This window comes from Pomacea canaliculata, linkage group LG2 (assembly GCF_003073045.1).
Source record: "Pomacea canaliculata isolate SZHN2017 linkage group LG2, ASM307304v1, whole genome shotgun sequence".
NCBI lineage: Eukaryota > Metazoa > Mollusca > Gastropoda > Architaenioglossa > Ampullariidae > Pomacea > Pomacea canaliculata.
In genome coordinates, this window is record NC_037591.1 from 31712596 (window position 1) to 31732394 (window position 19799).

Below are 19799 nucleotides of genomic sequence, written 5' to 3' on the forward strand. Positions count from 1 at the left end.
TCTACATTTTAAGTTGCGGCGCGTTCCTTTTCAAATGCGCGTTTCTACTACAGATATATGTTACCTCAAGCATTAAAGAGGATACCTCGATGTTTGCTTCAGCCTGTGCTTAGAAGGTGTACGTGGAGCTCACTTAATGCTATTTTAAATAATATCATAAGCATAGTTTTGTTGCCAAATGTAAAGTAAGGTACAGTCTATGTGGATCGATCGAGGTGTGCTGAAACAATACCATATATCACGACCTTATATCCCCGTAAATACAAGTCCATGCATATATCGTACCACGGATCGAAGTGATCGTACAGTCCTTGCATCAGTCACAGCTCATTTGATATGCACAGATTCGATCAAGTCTATCGAATCACGTATGAGTTAATACGATCATTGATAAGAGTCAAATAAAAATAAGGAAACTGCTATATGACTTAATATTTTGGCAGACATTGTAATTGCATGTGGGGGAACAATTAATGTGAGTGGAATGATCAAAATCAAAATCAAATGGACCAGGGCAGAAATTTGTCTTTGCTCACACACCCCATACAGACATTTAACACACCAGTTAGAAGTAAAAAATAGTGTTGATTGCGCAGTGGTGTAAAAGCACTGCTTAACAAAAAGAAACATTTGTTCATCACGGCAGTTAGTACATAGAGAGGACCATGATGCTATCCGTTATTATCCGTGATAATAATTTAAATTAAGATCTAAAAGAGAAAAACTATAACTGTAAACAGTGATGTACCAGATTGTTCTCCAATAGCTTAAACAGTTCACTGGAAACAATAAGACACAATCTGAGAAAAAAGTGCACACAATTTGCCAAAAGCAAGTACTGTATTGAGGAAAAAAATCAATTTGTTGTCATTTCATCAAAATTAACAAAGGAAGTATTCAAAATATTACAGCTATCAATACTATCAAAATCATCAGAAGAATTTTATTATTAATTAATCATACCGCTTAAATCAGCATCATCAAAAGCATTTAAATGAAACAAGTATACAAGTATACTGCTTTAAGCAGCTTCAAAATTACAGTTCGTGAAGCACATAAAATTAAACTTAATGGCTTACATCATTTTATGTTTACTGATTGTAGATTAAGTTAATCCTTCACTTATTTATGTAATGGGCATTAGCATAGTCATAAATTTGTAACAAATATAGTCATAGACTTACTCGGTAACTATATATATATATCGTACTGCACCATGTGTTTTCATAAATTCCTGCTATTTGCAGTTAAAATCATGCTACTAAATTTGTTTTCTTCAAGAAGAAGAATAGTTCATTCCAATTAAGATTACAATGAGTGCGCAGAACTAAATAAAGTCACATATGTATTTTAATATACGCTAATGGTGCATAATTTTTTTATAAAAACTAATGTTCAAGCACATCATATTAACGCAGTATACTGATGGTACATCTATGATACCAAAAGACTTAACATGAGCACACACACACGCGCAACCTGCACATTGACACAAGCGCTGCTCCCGAAAACTGCAGTGTAGATGCATGTGAGTGCGCGTGCACACACACACATGCATACACAACAAAAAGACAATATCTTATAGCACGATACTCCTTTTTTACTGGTGGCGGGGAAAAGGGATTGGAAGGAGGTTTCCACTCAATGTAAACAGACACACGAATGATCGATGAGAGAAAATGTGCAGACCGAACAGATGCCAGGTGAAACCACAGGTGTAAGGAGGAGTGAGCAACCTTAGCTCTATATAAGAAGAAGACAAGAAAATTCAATTTAAAAAATCTCAAGTCAAACTCTCGAAGAAGCAGCCAGTTTCCTTTTTCTTACAAAAAAATCTAAAAGTAATTGCCCAGAACGTTTTATTTAAATGGATACATACACACGCGCGTACCTGCTAGAATACTATATCTTTTACATCGCTTTAATTGTTGTTATTACAATTATTATTTGGGAAGGGAAGAGACTATAGACTCTTCCTGTCGGCGTATACACGCACAAATGATAAAGGACAGAGAAGGTCGCGCAGACCAACCTACAGTGTTACATAAACACACAATGTTGTACTCATGCCTATATACAGCGAGGGAGAGATCGAGTGATAACTGCATGGGCACATAGATCGATCATCGCTAATAATTTAAGGTTCCCTTGAAGTCGGGTTCACACAATGTATAGACATTATACCGATTTTACTGGGAAGTGTTAAGATGCGCTTGTATTGACTTATAAAAGAACTCCTGCGCATTTTAAGCAAGGTTATACAAACAAGTATAAATAGCGTCTCAAACACACGCCCACTCGCCAGTAGGCAATCTCCTGTGGCGCAAGCACTGACGGGTGCACTGGACTGGTGTGCATCACTTAAAATTGTTATAGGCCATGCTGGTCTCTGTAGCCAGTGGGAAGAAAAATTCTTAAAGTTTAAATTAAGTACAAATTATGTGGCCTACAATGCTGCAAGAAAGACTGGTTGGGCTGGCCAGCAAATTCACTGAGCGCGCATAGAAATTAATTGGCATCTTCGCTAAAAAAAATAACTCTCTTTACACAGCAAAAGGTAAGGAAAGCAAGGTTTTAAGCCTCTAATTTTGGTGACCTCAGAGGCGGCCTTTTAGGGTGGCGACGGCTACGCACATGAGTGGGGCCCCGCGATAGGAGAATCTTTCTGTCTCCGCCTATAGCTCTCGGCCCCGCATATGAAACTCGCTCAGGGCCCCGCGCACTGCTAAGACCACCTCATATAAATTAATTGTTGGTTTTATAGTTGATTGTATCTTGAGTTTCATTTTAGTTGAGGTATGGGGGTCGCAGCACTTGTCTATTGCCTAAGATGCAAAATGTATCCTACCGGCTCTGCGCCCGCGCACATATATACATATTGACACATAGATAAATATTGTTTGGTTTTGAACACAGAAAAATAAAATGCTATACGGAGATGATAGAATGCTATATATATAAGAGGTTTGGCTTTTGTTGGAGGAGATAGGTGGAAAACTCCATGTTGACAATAATATTCCACGTTTGCATTCTCACTTACATAACCCCCCCCCCTTTTTTGTGTGCCTAAAACTCACCTAAAGCAGCCACAGAAAATAATAGGGTATTTTCATGTACGACACATTTAAGACAGAAAACAATTGTGTCGTTATACAATTACAGGATGCCAGGCGACCTAGTTAAATTTTGTCCCCCACACCGCCCCTGCCACCACACACACACATGCAACCCATCAAACACGCAAGATTCGGCCAAGCTTGGACCAAGCTAAAAACATTAGCCCAAGCTTGGTCCAAGCTTGGCCGAATCCTGCGTGTTTGCTGGAAAGTACCTCTTATGAAACACCCCCATTCGTACACTTGGGATCCGTTCATCCGCTTATGGTTTACTGTAAATGAAGATCGATACGTGGTTTACCGCCCCCGGCCCTATAAATCACTTTACTTTTTACACAACATGGCTATTTTGGGACCATAATTATAAAGGCAGAGAGGGATTGGGGACGCACACGCCCAGACTTGCATGCACACAGACGCATAGGCAAATTTATTTAATAAGGGCTGCTGGTCAAGGCCAAGATGCGGCCATGTGACGATAGAGAAAGTGGGGCAAGATCGGCTCTGGAAGAATTATATTTTGTCGTTAGTTTTGGAAGGGTCGTTAGTTTTTGAAAGGTTAGTTTTGGAGGGGCGGGGAGAGTGAGGGATTTGGGGAGGTGTGGAAAGATCGAGGGTCGCTGCTCGATCCGTGTTTACTGTTGCTGGTGACCTCTTTTCCTGTTGTTCATCGCATGCTCTTGGTGTCTATATATATATAGGAAGCCGGCCTGCCAAGCCCGTGCAGTGTTGGTGAATTGTACTAATTAATTACCAGATCCCTTTTATGTTGTCTTATCCTTGCACTTCTAATAAGTGTTATAGATACATACTTAGTTTCTATACTGTTTAAGAATTTTCACTTTGTTTCAGATTTGTGATATTAATTGTTCTGCAAGATTCGATGGGGGGAGGGTATATAATTTGGATGCAGGACATAACGTACATTGGATATATATATATGCTTCTTGCAAAATTCTGTACCTATCTATTATTGCAACATGAAAACAGCGTTTTCTTTGAGTACTAAAACACAGATAATAAATGTAATAAGAAGGATCGAAATGTGCAATTGCAACAAATTTACCGAAAAATGATATACATATATATAGTTAACATTAGAATGATTGCAATTTGTGTTTCTATAAATACTATATATATATATACCTCACTCTATCGACTGTCCTTTAATGTAAAATTAGATTATTTGTAAATATGACTTCAATTAATGAATTAACAAAAAATAGTTACACTGGGTGGACATTATATAGGCAGTGTTAAAATCGTTGTCATCAACGCGCCGCCCTCATATATTATGTCATCTCATTTTATATATATATATCTTCCCCACCCCCACCCCCAACTAGGTTACCATACCCACGAACTTGTATTACACGTCCGTGCTATATACGTTTCTCGTTGGATGAAAGCTATGGATCAGGCCTACTTGATCGTCTTGTGCAATGAAGTCCGTGGTGAAAAAGTAGCAGACGACACTACCCAGCTACCATTGCGAATGAATCGGAAGCTGAAAATAAAAAACCGAAAAAAAAAATTCTCGTGACTTCAACAATTGTTAAGAGCAAGGAACACATCACAGTACGGTGGCTTGAGGGAGAGTGAGCTTCATTCCTTCCGAGCTTCCTGGAACAAAGCCTTCGTCTCCAATTTATCATGAGGTACGGTACGTTTTCAAGTGGAAGGGAACTATTCTTGACAACAAATGCTGGATGTATACATATAATTATAATATAACTTGAGATCAGTGGGTGTATCGGGATTGTTATTGTTTCACGTTTGGTGTTGCATGAGTACTTCCTAGGGTTAGCTTATTTTTTTTAAAAAGTAGTCAGATGTAGTTTCTTTGTTTTCTGACCTTTCACACTCTTTTCTAAACGCGAAAGCACGCACTTATGCAGAATGCGGTCATTATTGCGGCAGTGGTTATGGTTACGGGCCAGAAGCTATGGGGAGACCACCAAGAATACTACAGCAGCCAGGGAAGCTGATGAGTTTTCAGCAGTATTTCATTAAGTCCTTGTATGCACCCAACGAGCCTACGTTTATAAATCAAAGATCACTGTAGTTGAGAATGTATATAGACACACATACATGGAAATGTACAAATGCGCACATACACGGAGTAAATCAGCGTCGGGCGACACGCCCTATATCGATGATAGAAAATCCAAATATCTGCGACAGCAGGTGCTCGATCGCACGTGTTTGTGTATTAGAGAGATCCTTAAGATGTGTATGCATCATAAAATGTATTCGAAGTTAATGAATATTTATATTGCATTTTTGCTTTTTATTTTTTTCAGGAAGCATAACCTTAAGCCACTCCCAATGACTTTTTTACCAGACATTTCAAACATACATTCAGTTTCACAGAATTTTATCATGTATATCCATACCAGAGCCACACGTTAACTGTATATTATATGTAATTGATGGTCACCCTTGTACACAACTCTAGATCAAAAACTAAAAAGTGCCAAGAAATATGTGATCAATAAAGTTGCAGGAAAAAAAGGCCATCTCAGGAAGAATAGAACAATTAATGAGCACCGAGTTTTAAAAAAAAGTAATCAGTAAATTGCTGTAAAAAAATATTAGGTCACCACTAGGTTATATAGCATATATTTTTTTATTGTTCGCTCTGAAAATTATTGTGACGCTCAAAAAAAAATTGTAATTTCACTAGAAATACAAAATGAGCAGCAAAAAGGTTGCTCTTGAAGATGAGCTAGAGGTCAGGAGTTGTCTAAAACAGCAAGATCAAGATGAAAATGCTTCACGGGCAAGTAGTCGTCTTCAGGGTGACGTGGATGGTGTTGGAATACATTCTCGATGTTCAAGAATTGGATTCCACTCGTCACCTGGATCCAAAAGTGCTTCAAGGGAGTCCATTTGTATGATGGAAGTAGCTCCTCCTAACTCCAGCCTGACTGGTAACATGCGTTAGTATGCACTTCATCCTATATATTAAATAAAGGCTAACTCATTGCACTGAATGCAAGTTGTTTTCAAGTAAATTGCATTAATTTATTGAAGGATATTAAAATTTCAAAATGTTATTGAGTAACACAATTTGGCTTAGGATATTGATTCTTTTTTTTCTTTTTTTTTTACATTTTTGTCAGCTTTTTACTAAAGGCTCATTGCCCAGTTAAGAAATGTCATTAATAAAGGCTGCCCTTATACAGTGTTTTGAATCTTCCTTTTTGCCTGCAGCCTGTGCAGACTACACAGTGTAATGGGTGACCTTTAGTTTTAAGTTCAGTCAGCATGTGTAAACATATTTCCATAATAAACCAATGACATCAGCATTATATGAGTCTGCTAATCATTTCGAGCTTAGTTTCATGTTTGATAACATAACCTTTGAACTTGTACATCTCAATCATGGTGTCTGTGATTGTTAGCTCAAGGACATTGTTGCATTTTGTAACAACGTATCCACTGTAAGGAAATCCAGAAAACCAGAAAATTTAGATAAGCTGGCAAACAACATGTATTGACACTGCCAGTTGGTCAGTTTTCAAAATGACCTCTTAGAGGACTGAATAAATTTTCAGCATAAACTGCTACAGAATGTACCATCACTAGCTTGTAGTAGATGGTTTTTTCTCTGCTGCATACTTCCTGTTTCTCATGCTGTTTTAGAAGCATTACAATGGTAAGATGATTTATTCCTCCTATAAGATATTAACATACATTTTCATTTTCACAAAGTCAGGAAATATTGGCCGTTTTAACATTTTTGTACTTGGTATAAATCACTGGTGGTTTCTCTTCATGAAAAGGTTCTTTTTTAATTTTTAAAGTAAAATTGATTCAGAATATTTTCTGTCAATGTGGGTGTTTTTCAACTACAAATTGAGATATAAGCATTTTCCGTAAAAAATTAATTTTTAACTGTGAAAAGCATTCTTTTAGAGTTTTATATTTTTTCCTTTTTTCCAGAACGACCATGGAAGTTGTCTTTATTAGAATTTTCCCAAAAAAGGGAGAGTTTTCTTGTGAGTTCAGAAGAAGTCAAAAACCTGCCCAGGAACGTAAGGTATAATTATTCATTGCCATACTCTGAAAGATTTTTGAAAAGCATACAGAATGAATAATTTTTATATAGAAAACTTAATTCTTTTCTGTTTTTTTCTGTAGGTTACAAAAATACAGTTTGTGATGTAAAAATGGCACTAGAGATTATTCTAAAATGATGATGGTGGGAAATAAGGTATCATAGTCCACATTTGTATTTTTATTTTAGATTGATGAAAATGTTGTCTTTAGAGAGTTTCATCAAGGTTGTATTTTAAAGAAATGCTTCTTGTGTGATGTTGTAAAGAGTCTATCAGGGCAGATAAAAAGCAACAAGTTGAAATATTTTTGATTTAAATTTATTTCAGATTTTAAAAAGTGACATTGGTTCTGAGTTATGATTGTGCCTTTAACTCTATTGCACACTGGCATGGGTACCTAGCTTCACTCTAGTTGATTTTCATCACTTCATCACTAATTTGTCAGCTGTGATTTTGTTATCAGTATTTGCTGGTTTATTAATTTGAGTCAAGCTTAATCAGGTGCTCTGTCAGTGTAGTGAAATACTGAAACACCTATGCCCCCTGATTTTCCTTCCCTAATTGACATCTCATGCTTGATAGTGGATTCATAACATTTCCAGTGAAGCCACCATGGGATTTGCTTTGTTCTCTTCCCCTTCACTCTGTCTTTGGTATTTACTTTGTTTGTGTGTGTGAAAGGGATGAATAAATAATCAGTGCCTTCTCAAATGATGATGCTGTCCACATCTGTTTCGTGTGAAAGATGGTTGGTACAACTTCTTTTTCACAGCATTGTTGCATCAGGAGCCAGGAGTAATATCTTAGAATGAAGAAAATAAACATAAAATATAAATGCTTGGAAGCATGTACAACTGACAAACATAGCCTGTGACATTCCTAAATCGAAACTAGCATTTCTGCCAAAGTTTTCAGATATTGACAAGGTGTGGATGTGTATTCAATGATGCTATAAAAACACACTCACACACATATTGTCACACTCTGCCTTTGTTATAAAATTAACATTAGTCCTTAAAGAATCTTCCAAAATAGTCATGGTACTGTTTAATGCTATGAAAAGTGTAACACACTGCTCTTGCACTGTCACATATCACAATTGACTTAAACTCTAAAGTAAATAAATAAAATGTAACAGCAGTTCTAATTATTTAATGGGTGATATTATTTAAGTTGACATGCTAATTGGGTTTTTAAAATTTTTTTTTTATATCTTTCCCAACTTTGTCTTATTTATTAGGCCACAGTGGATTCACCTAAATTTAATTAGAAACTCAGATGGTAGGCAATGACACTTTGATGATTACAGGAAGTATTACAGACAACAGAGTGAACTCATAAAGGAATATGAAGGTTTGGAGGAAAGGGTCGAGATGGAAGGTCAAACCAGCAGCACAGACCACAAAATACCACTCCGTCTCTCTCAGCTCTCTTTTGCTGTCAACTTTGTGAGTAATTCCATCAAATCCTAGATTTCTTATGAAGAATAACCCAAGTATGTAAATGCTGAATTTTTTTTATTAGAAAATTTACTTCCCTTGGTTAGTATAGATAAAGGACTTTAATTTGGTGTTTTTCAAATATAATTTCTTTATAGCAAAGAAAATGAAACATGCTGATGTTGTTCAGGTTCTACTTGTTTTTAAACGTTTTATGTGGCAAAGTCACTGGAATATTACAAATGATTTAAAATTTGCATGAGGGATGTGTTCCAGAATTTATTTCACCTCAGTCGCTCCAAGTTAAGTGCAGTATGGTTCAGAATTATGCAGTAAATAGCAGTATTAAGTCACTTCAAGTGAAGCCTGACCAGTAGCTTAGACAAAGCTGCATGCATGGCTCATGTTCCTCACCTTTTTTTTCTGCTCCGAAAAGTCTTCCTTTACAGTTCATTTGCAGGCTTTCAACCATACTTTCACAAGTACTTAGACTAGAGGTTTTCTTTTTCTTTCACCTGAATCTTCAAGAGCATCATTAAAATATTTATGCAGGCATGATATAAACATGCACAATTAACATATGCATTTGTATGCATAATTGTTTGTGCATTTCTATTCACACACTTTGCACAGTGCATGTGGATACACTGCAGGGCTTCTGCTTACGCAAAAAATTGCGTACAGTACGCATTAAAAGTTCAGAGGACCCCGTCAATTTTCGTCAATGGGGTCCCCTTCAAATTTGCGTGAAGAACAGGGACCCCTTAAAAATCTGAAGAAGGGGTCCCTGGGACCCCAAAGAATTTAACCTTAGCAGAAGCCCTGCACTGTACTTCGTTATTTCTCTGAATCGGGCTCAGTAAAAGCAAAATTGATCTACTTTGATCTATGTTTTAATGTAAGAACTAGAGACAAAAAAATTACTATTGATGACACTGTAACCATACAATGTTTCATTAGTAGAATGATCGGGGGAAAGTCCGTTTCTTATGTGCTGTCATTCTGTGTAGGTGCTACTCATAGCCAAGACTGTCGCTGTGGCATTATCTGGTTCAATCTCTATTATCTCAAGCTTGGTCGACTCCTCTGTGGACTTGCTGTCTGGAATAATCATCTGGTATACATCTCGAGCTGTGAAGCGATCTGACATGTACCTCTACCCATCTGGTAAGTGAAGTCAAAGAAAAAGACCAAGGAAAGGCCAATACATGCAGCAGCTTTAATACAGATATGTTTGCCACTAGTTGAATGATGTACGCATTTTCACATTTGTTTCTGATCTTAGATTCTAATAGCTTTTTTATCGTGAACTCAGATTCACATGAACCGGTGTGATCTATTGGATTTGTTGTTGAATATAATATTGTAGAGACAATGTTCCATGCTTGCATATGTATTTTCATATGCATCCAGAATTAACCTGTGCATATAGAGCATTCATCTTACAATGAAATTGAAAGTAGGCAAAAGTAAAAACGTAACCTGAAAAAACAATAATAATGCGAGCTCTGTTGTGCATTACTTTATCGTTAAGATGGGCTTAAAAAACTTGGCAAAACCAACAAGATATAGTAAAAATAATTTCTAGGGCACAAGGTCATCAGTAATGTTTTGACAGAATGATATTGTCAAAATTACTTTTGAATCGTGAGCCGCAGTAGAATTATAGAAAGTATGCAGCTACCACACCATATTCATTGTAATGATCCAGATCTTAGCTCCGATCAAACATGTAAATTGGGAGTTTATTGTAAAGAGCAGAAAAAGTGGAGTGTTATTAAGTATGTCTAATATAAAATGTGCAGGAAGGCGACGCCTTGAACCTGTTGCAATAGTCATCTTGTCTGTCATCATGTCACTGGCATCATTCCAACTCATTATAGAGTCCATCCAAAAGATTGCAGCCTTTGTGGCTGACAAGAGTGGTAAACCAGACTTCTCCATTCCAACAATTGTGATCACAGCCAGTACAATAGGTAAATAGGAACATTTTCTATAGAGCCCATTTGTAAAGCATTTATATGATATATATGTTTTTGTAGAAGTTATTGCAAGCAGCAGAATGGTAATGGCTACTTTAATATAACTAGGTGATATGCATTCTTAACAGGGATTTTTACTTTTTGTATTTTAGTTTTGCTTTGTTTATTCTCACATCTGTCACCTGCACTATGAAAATGTAAATTTGTATACAACATTGTTTCAACAAGGATAACTTGTTGGTTTAGTTTTTTGGTGTTTTGATAATTGCTAACATTTCTTTTTGTTAGGTTCACCTGTCCCAATAAAAGTGTGAATAGGAAGGCTGGAAATAATTTAGTCCAGAGCTGCCCCCATAGCTGCAGATAATGCCTTTTAAAGACATACCACAGCTATGTCAGACTCTAGATAATCCTGAATTCACATGAACTGGTGCAATCTAGTTATTGAATATAATATTTTAATGACTATTAAATGTCCCATGCTTGCACATGTATTTTATATGGATCCAGAATTAATCTGTGCATATAGAGCATTCATTTTACAAAGAAATTGAAAGTATATATTACAGCAATAAATTTGAACAAGAGAATGTCATACGTGGTTAGACATGCATTCATTCACACACACACAAAATGCGGACAGCAACACTCCCTGCAGTGGGTTGATGCGTTTACCCCAGGGTGGCAGTCTAAAATTCATTTTACAACGCACGTCAACTGCGATGTGTCCCCACCGTCTCTGGCAGTAGTGCAGTGTTAACTTTCGCATGTTTGTCCATGCAACAATAGCCCCCAGATGGTTGTCTTGTATCTCCCAAGGGATGCCTTTGATCACAGTGGTGACACTACTCTCATCCCCCCTATATTCTGACCATGACATAGAAGCAGAACAAAGACAATGAGGATAATTAAGAGGGTCAAAAGAAGATAAGTACTGGACACATCTGATCTCCTGGATTTCATCATGTTATGGCGTTCTTTCTTGATGTTTAGTTTTAATCTTGTGAACTGTTTATTTCTTGAATTTTTTTTTTCTAGATGCTATAAACTTTGGAGTCATGTCTCTAGATCATTACACTTTTATGGAATATTAGCATAAGATAACGTTTGGCTTGAATCAAAACTTTTAGCAAGCGGAAGAAATATTGTGACTAAAAGCTAAATTATTGCTAAAAAGTAAATGAGAAATAATTATTTTGACAAAAATAATCTCAAAACAAACATTGTAGAAAATAGCAGGTCACTAGAGAGAAGAAGCAATTTAAGAGAACAGAATTTTTGTTTTTTCAAAAAGGGAACATCTACTCCCCAAATACATTAAATATTTTGTTATTCATTATTTATTCATGTTTTTATTCTGGTGTCTTAGGTTTTCTTAAAATGCAGCATTGTCTGCCATAATGTTTATTTTTAAAATGATGCTACCATTCCTGTGATTTTTGCATAGGTGCTAAGCTTTGTCTCTACCTAGTCTGCTACTGGATGAGACGAAAACACCAATTTCAGTCCAGCTCAGTGGATGTGTTGATGCAAGACCACAGAAATGATACTGTCTCCAATTCTGTTGCTTTGGTTTTTGGCTTTTTGGGTAATTTAAAGTCTGCATTTACTTTTTGTAGAATTTTGAACATTTGCTAATGGATCAATAAAATTTGATGCATTTTTTGGGTGGAGAGCATGGTGGTTTTTATGCACACCATATTTCTTCATTTGACAAGTTCTGCAGCCTTATATATCTTTTTCTTTTCACCTTTACTCTGTTTAATTCTTCTCCATGCCATTTTATTTGCATGAGCTTTGTTGATAAAGATAATGTAAAGATGTTTTTGCACTTTTTTTCTTTAAACAAGTTGGATGTTTAGCTAGTTAGATTTAAAAAAAAATAAAATCTAGGGCCTCTGTGCATAAAATTGGATGCAAATGCTGATAGTAAGTTTATAATTTTTTGTTTAATCTGACTGTGCAACAACTTTTTGTCATTACTGTCAAATTATAAATTGGTATATATGTTTTGCAAAGTCTGAATTTCAGCCTGACATTATTTTAAAATTTGAGCACAAATGAATTCATGGTACCTTACAGAAAAGACAAACTAGACTTTCAGTTCTTAAATTCTTACTGATGTTTAAGAAATGATTTTATTAATTTTGTGAAATAGTATTCAGGAATGTCTTTTATCAAAGTCTCTGATCTCATTTGTTTTCTAGGGTCTCAGCAATTTGCAGAAATAACAAGAGAGGAGAATGTGGTTTTTATTGATCCGATTGGTGCAGCTATCATTGGCATCTATATCCTTGTTGGATGGTGGCAGACTGGGTCTGGTCAGTATATGGTGTTCTCTGCATATGGCATCAACCATAGACAAGTCCTTAGCTTGTTGAAATAAGATGCAGAAAGTTGTTTTTATTAAAAGTACATGATGAAAAAGACATGAGAAGCTAGCATTTGTATCTTATGCATAATATACATTGTTGTTGTTTTAGGATAGCTTTGCCTAATACTAAGACATATGGCCTCTTTTTTCAGTATGTCAGATGATATTTACTCTTTGCCACAGGATGAAAATAGCTGGAGTTAATGTAAATATAATAACAAATACTGGCAATAAGAACATCTTAAAGATACAGTGTTTCATCACTCATAAAAAAGATTTTTCATGATGTATTTCAGGCAAACGTTGATTCAGAATTTTATAAAATATTTAGAGATATATATTTTTCAGTTGTTTAGTGATTGATGCTGTTGATGTTTCAGAACAAATCAAATTGTTAACAGGCTTCACTGCAAAACCAGAGTTCATGAGCAAAATCACATGGATGTGCTTAAACCATAGTCCCCACATCCTAAAGATTGATACTGTTAGGGCATTCCACTTTGGAACCTGCTTCCTTGTTGAGGTTGATATTGTCCTACCCAAAGATATGACACTGGAAGCAACTCATGAAGTTGGAGAAAGTCTGCAGCGTCGGCTGGAAGGCTTGACAGAGGTTGAGCGGGCATTTGTGCATGTAGATTGGGAGACTGAGCATCGACCAGAAGAGGAGCATAGAATTTCTTAAGCATTTTTGGGGAGAGGGCCTTGTATTTAGGGCAAATACATCTGCATTTTGTGTGTGTGGGAGAGAGATGAATCATTGAGTCAACAGGATAAATAAAAGTAATTGTTTTTGTAGTGATTCTCCCACTCTATTATTTAGCCAGTATACATGTTGAAATCCATGTACACATTTTTTGCCTTTATACTTACACAAGGGCATGTATGTAAAGATAAAATTACATTATTTTGAATGTTTTCTTAAAAAACTTGTCATATTTAAATCTTTGTTACAAATTTTTGTAAAATAAGCCTTACAGAAGAAAAGATTGTAAAGCCTTAGAATATTGTTGGATTCATGAAGACATAAATGTTAAAGAAGATTGTTAAGTTTTAGATCTTCAGTGTTATAAGACTTATTCAAGATAAGTCACCATCAAAGTAAACATACTAAAGAAGTCTGTGTATTCTATGGTACATATTAGAGCATGTAAATATAAATTTCCAAATTTATGACCATTAGAATGTTACAATTGAAAGCTTTTTTCATGTAGAGCACCTTTCTAGTGGCAAGAAAGGGAGGTTAAAGATGTTTGCTAAACTATATCATTGGTTTGTTTAAATGGAAAGGGTGATAATTTTACACAGGGGATAAACAGTTACGAGTGACACAGGAAGCACTCTTTACACAACAAATAAATGATACCTGTATGTTATCAAAATATAGAACCTACATATTTTAGATATTTAATAATGTGAATTTAACTTTTCTGTCTCTTTGGTGTATGATTATGAATTTGGTAAATCTGCCACCTACCCACCATTGAACTCTTTAAATCTGCACTGAAAACACCTCTTTCTTGAGCATTACTGCTAGCAACTGTCCACAGAATACTACTCCTTTTTCAATTCCCATTTCTTACCCCCTTTCCCATCCCGCTTTTTCCATTTACTTTCCTACTCAACTTCTGCAGAATCACGACATTTTTAGTTCTTGTTAGTCTGATTCCTCTTTGTGTTTTCAATATTCGTCTTTTCTTATAAATACTGTTGTTCATCTTTCTGTTCCTTCCTGCCTCGTTCTTGTCTCAAGCACTAAGAGCATGTTCCTTATGAGGACGAGTATGTGCTATACAAATCAGTTATTATTATTTGTTATTAAAACTGTGTCCTGCATCGTTTATTTCCAAATCTTTAATTTTACCTGGATTTTCTGTTGTTAATATGGACATCAAGAGATAGAATGAAATTGCTGTTGTTTCTATATCGTGTCATATAGGGATAGTCATTACTCTTATTTTAATTTGTGGATGTTTTTCTCATGAGAAGTAGCTAATATTGACAGAAGTGTTCTACATGACATGTATTGTTAATTGTTATACTCTCACTTTAGTTGTCCCCAACAGAAGAACATCATTTGCATGCACACCTTATACAATGTTGTTTTTTTTTTAACAGAAAGATTTTGTGTGCATTGCAAATTAATTGAACATTCTTGGGGTGCTTGATGTCTATTTCTTCTCTGGGCCATACAAGCTAAACTGCTTGTTATAGGTGTTGTTTGATGTCACAGAAAAAAGTTTTGCTTTTGCTATAGCTTATTTATTGCAGTGGTATAACTTTAATGGTATATTGGTACAAAAATTAAACTACATTAGTATGGCAAATTTAAAGCAGGCTCAGTGTACTTAACTGTACAGAAATAGAAATAAAGCAAAAAATCCTCTTATACACAAATATAGGTTTGAAATAAAAATAGTGCTCATGCATAGACCATAACATTTAGACAGATATACGGACACAAATTTATGTAGCATCAAAAAGGAGCAAGATCGCACAGTCAAGGTGAGAACACTTTGTTTGAAGTTTTGTTTTTTCACTGAACTAAGCCACCTTCTATTTGCTATGTTACTCCTAGTTTTTTCGTCTAAAGTTAATGTGGTAAGGACATGGAGCAAATCTGTGTTTAAATCTGTGTTTATTTTTAAATGCATGAGAAGGGTATAATTATTCCTGCCAGATAATATAATTTAAGTAAAAATTGCATTTGTGGCTTTTTTCAATGGATATGTGCTTTTTTTCTGAAATATGCTATTTTCAAACAAGTGTCAAAAACTAGACAAAGGGTAATCTAGTACCACTCATTCTGCTTTTCCTTAATTAGGAGGTAACACAGGCCACAGTGCAATATTTTTTATTTCTGACTTTTATTTCTGATTCTAAAATAGGATCTTTATTCCAATCAATTTTGTTACATCTGTGCTGTGATTTGCCAGGGAATGAGCTTTTGCATTGCAAGCGATGGAAAGTTGGATGTATTCCTGAGCACTTGTACATAACCACTGCCTTTTGTTGCCATCAAAAGGAATTGTTTTATATTGTTTTTTGATATCGTGTATGGAATCCCCGTGATGTTTAAAAAAAGTTAGAATATATTCACTTTGCCTTATTAAGCATTAACTAGATGTTTAATAGTGCATGTTGTCTTTCAAAAAAAAAAATTTTTATCCATGTGGTTTTATCAAACTTGCAAAAGAACTGTGATTGAAAATGCTCTCTGTTTGTTAACTTGAGAACTGTTAACTATTTTAAAAGTGATATTATGCAATTGGCCTGAAATTATTCCTAATCAGATGTAATGGCGTTTAACTTTGCCTTCGAAATAATATACTGCCACTTTACAGTTAAGCAGTTACATAGTTTATTAATTTTCCCCTCATGGTGTTTAAATAGGTGTGTGGTTAGATGTTAGGATACAATGATTGGTCAGTAAGAAATCTTTATGTAAAGATCCTGAATGTTTATTAGTCTTTTAACTCTTTGCAGTTCAGGATTTCTTCTTCATCCACCAAGTAAATGTTTTTAATGCATTGACAGATTCTTTAACATAAGTTTTCTTTGCAAATCTATTTGCATACTGTATAATTTTCATGTATGTCTAAATGCATTAGCTTAATGTTTTAAGTGTATTTTAATTCTTGTGCATTTTTTGAGTTCCCACAGTCCAATATTCTGATTTAACCTTTCGGTGTATCCATTAATAACTTTCATGTAAATTGTCTTTATTTTTAAAAAAAAAACCCCAGTAATGGTACAAATTACACAATTATTTTTATAATTACTTATAAAGGTCTATTATTATACATATCTCTTATTGATGATGCTCAAAGAAATAAGTACAAGAAAAGCTTTTTAAATGGTAAGTGTTCACTCTTATATGTATATACATTTATATAAATTGTCAGTATTGTTTTGTATGTGTGGTAGTCATAAAGATGATGGGACCAGTGAAGAGTTTAAGAATTCATAGATTTAATGAGATTGGTCAATAGTTTTACAGGGTTTTTATTATCTCTGAGGATCTGTTGAATCAAGGGATTTGGATATTGGCCTAGTCTTCTGATTTGATCGAAAGCTATATTTTTAGTTATTACCTAAACCATAGTAACAATTGAAAAATTTGTACCACTGGTTTTATGAGCACCACACTTTTATTTGTATGACATCTCAATCCAAACGTTTATTTTGTGAATTTAAAAAAAGCAGATAGAAAAAAAGGTTGGCTAACTTACCAAGTGTGGAAGAGACGACTGAAAATGTGTATAATACTGCATTAGTTTTACAGCCTACGATTTCAATGTTCTTTATAATGTTCTACCGGTGATTACACTTAATAAGAGCAGTTGTTTGTGCTAGCATAGATTAAGGATGGCAGCTCACCACCACTTTAGTTTTGACTGCATCTTCTAGCCCACATATTTCAGGGAGATACACATTTTTTTATGTTTGTTTTGTTTTCTTCTTGCCTTTCTCATGCATAAATCATAAATCATAAATTAAATAATAATTAAAATTGTAACTGAAAACTCCGTGACAGCAATACAGCACTCTCCCACGACTAAGAAAGGTAAGAATTAAGACCTTTATTTAAAGATCACTGTTCAACGTGAAGCAGCAGTAGCTTTTGTCAGTATGACAACCCTCACATCCATTTTCCAACTTTGAGTTTACACCTTTATATGATGCTTGATGGTTTTGAAGTTTGTCTTGGACAAGTCAGAAAGATGAAAAGTTATAAATTCCTGTTTTGATCCATGTGGCATATATATAGCCTCTTTAAAAATAATGATGATCAGCAATAGTGGATAACTCATCAACATAAGCATTTTATCAGCATAATGTTGCAAAAAGACTTGTGTATTGCCATACTGTACAATTAGTTACGATTTTAATATGCTTTTTTAGCGTTTCTGGCATTAAATACACGTTTAATGTGCTTGAGCGGTATGTAATTTTTCTACTTGGGTACCTGTGTGATCAGTGTGAGTGAAAGAGAGTAGCTGTATGTATGTGTTTGCAAGATTAATGATGATAATACTAATAGTGATGATGTACATGCACGCTCTACTATTATAGCACTAGAATCGTTTTTGAATGGCGGAAATAGCACAAGCAAAGACAGTGAAACTGAAACCTTTACGTACATAGCAAAAAACCTGATTAATAAAACTACACTAAAGGACACAGAGCCACGCACGCCAAAACCGTCATCCTTCTGTGCAAACCGAAAACAATCTGAATAGGGAAACTGACAAACACGCTCGTAAATTCCATTGGTTCTTTCAACAGGAAGTTCGTCACGACCTCTGTAGATTGTCGTCTGCGTTGTTGATTTGATAAACTGCAGAAGATCTAATCGAGATGATGAGCTGCTTTCTGTCCATTGTTTCAGTCGTTCAAAACAGGTTAGAAAACTTGTACATCACTATTTGTTTTTCTTCTAAGATATACAAACACTTATAGTTCCCTAGCAGTACAAAATGTCTAAAATATGCGGGTTATTTATCTATACCTCAGATTTCGCTGGGATTTTTTTTTTCAAGGAAAGCGCACAAGACTGTAACAGAAATATATTAATGAGATAAAGTGTTGGCCGGAAGGAGAGAAATAACTCGAATTTCGTGTACAGTTGCGAGACTGAATTTAGTGATCGACTTAATTGGAATAATCTGTATTTCCAACGCACGATGGATTTTGATCATATTGTAGATTATATAATTGATTAGATCAGTCTTTTAAAATTACCTTTTTATCCTAGCTGGAATTAACAGTTATATACGACACTGACTGTGACACTGTTACACAATATATATATATAACTACGGAGTTATATAGCTGGTTTTTGTGCATTCTGGAGCAGACGGTCGAGTTCTTCGATCTTCCAAGCTCCGTACGTGATGTCACCGGGTACCCTCCCACACACGCTTGCGTGCACGGTGATATTACAAGAGTAGCGTTTGGGTGTTACAACCTTTATTATTGCGAATGCCTCCTTTGTCGCATGCATCTTATAGTCAGACAAAAACAGCCAAGCAAAGGAAACTCTTAAAGTGAACTCCCAGTCTCCGAGCTTAACTTTGCATGGACCCAATTCTTGGCGCGTACACACTGAAACAGTGGCTGCCCAGTTCCCGTCCGTCGGCTTTCTTAATTGTCATCAACCCGGATGCTGGTAGAGGTAGCGATGATTTCCTCTCGTCTAGTTTTGAAGTCTCCGCTGGCTGCGTTGCAACATGCGACTGTGAAACAGGACTACGGCCGAGCACCAAGAGAGATATGAAAATAATTCTCTCTCTATAGCTACAAAATTCATTTGATAATCGTAGAATGCATATTACAGCTGTACAATCATAAAATGCATAAATATACAGTTCATTCTACAATCATAAGTTTATAAGTGTGCTTATTTGTATTTTTAACTTCAGTGAAGCTTATCGTTTTCGCATGTGTTATGTTTGTTGGTAAAGGGTTTCATCAAGCCAAATAATTTTTCAGTAAATACAAAGTTAATACATGTAAGTGTCCGAGTTGATTATTATTTTTAATTACTACACATTCATAATTTATATACATAATAAAATACATAAGCGATATGTAATTGTGGAAATTGTGTCCGTCAGGAAGAAGTATATGCACTATGTATAGTTCCAGGCAAATTTACAAAAAAGTCTTCAGAATCTCAACAGATCTGTTTTAGTCTGAGAAAGTTGTTTCTTCTTAAAAGTAAAATCATCGCTTAGTCCGCATAAGGAACTTTGAAGCATGACAAGATCTTGTTTTGTTTACAAACTAGTGAAGCTCTTGGCAGGAAAAAAGACGGACAG

The 19799-nt window shown here is 35.3% G+C and overlaps 1 protein-coding gene across 5 annotated transcripts; it reads left to right on the forward strand.

Moving 5' to 3' along the window:
- The first annotated feature begins 4587 nt into the window (after nucleotides 1-4587).
- Nucleotides 4588-17911, forward strand: LOC112557899 (metal tolerance protein 6-like). Of its 5 annotated transcripts, none has more exons than XM_025228035.1 (9): nucleotides 4588-4774; nucleotides 5420-6058; nucleotides 7065-7161; nucleotides 8490-8628; nucleotides 9630-9786; nucleotides 10425-10595; nucleotides 12049-12189; nucleotides 12809-12922; nucleotides 13356-17911. In XM_025228035.1, exons 2-9 carry the CDS (start codon nucleotides 5812-5814, stop codon nucleotides 13658-13660), a joined length of 1371 nt encoding a protein of 456 aa, XP_025083820.1. In that variant the 5' UTR covers nucleotides 4588-4774; nucleotides 5420-5811; the 3' UTR covers nucleotides 13661-17911. The 5 variants fall into 5 exon arrangements, with proteins under 5 accessions (XP_025083820.1, XP_025083822.1, XP_025083821.1 ...); XM_025228037.1 differs by having other exon boundaries at nucleotides 5803-6058; XM_025228036.1 differs by lacking the exon at nucleotides 4588-4774 and adding an exon at nucleotides 4819-5135.
- The last annotated feature ends 1888 nt before the right edge of the window (nucleotides 17912-19799 follow it).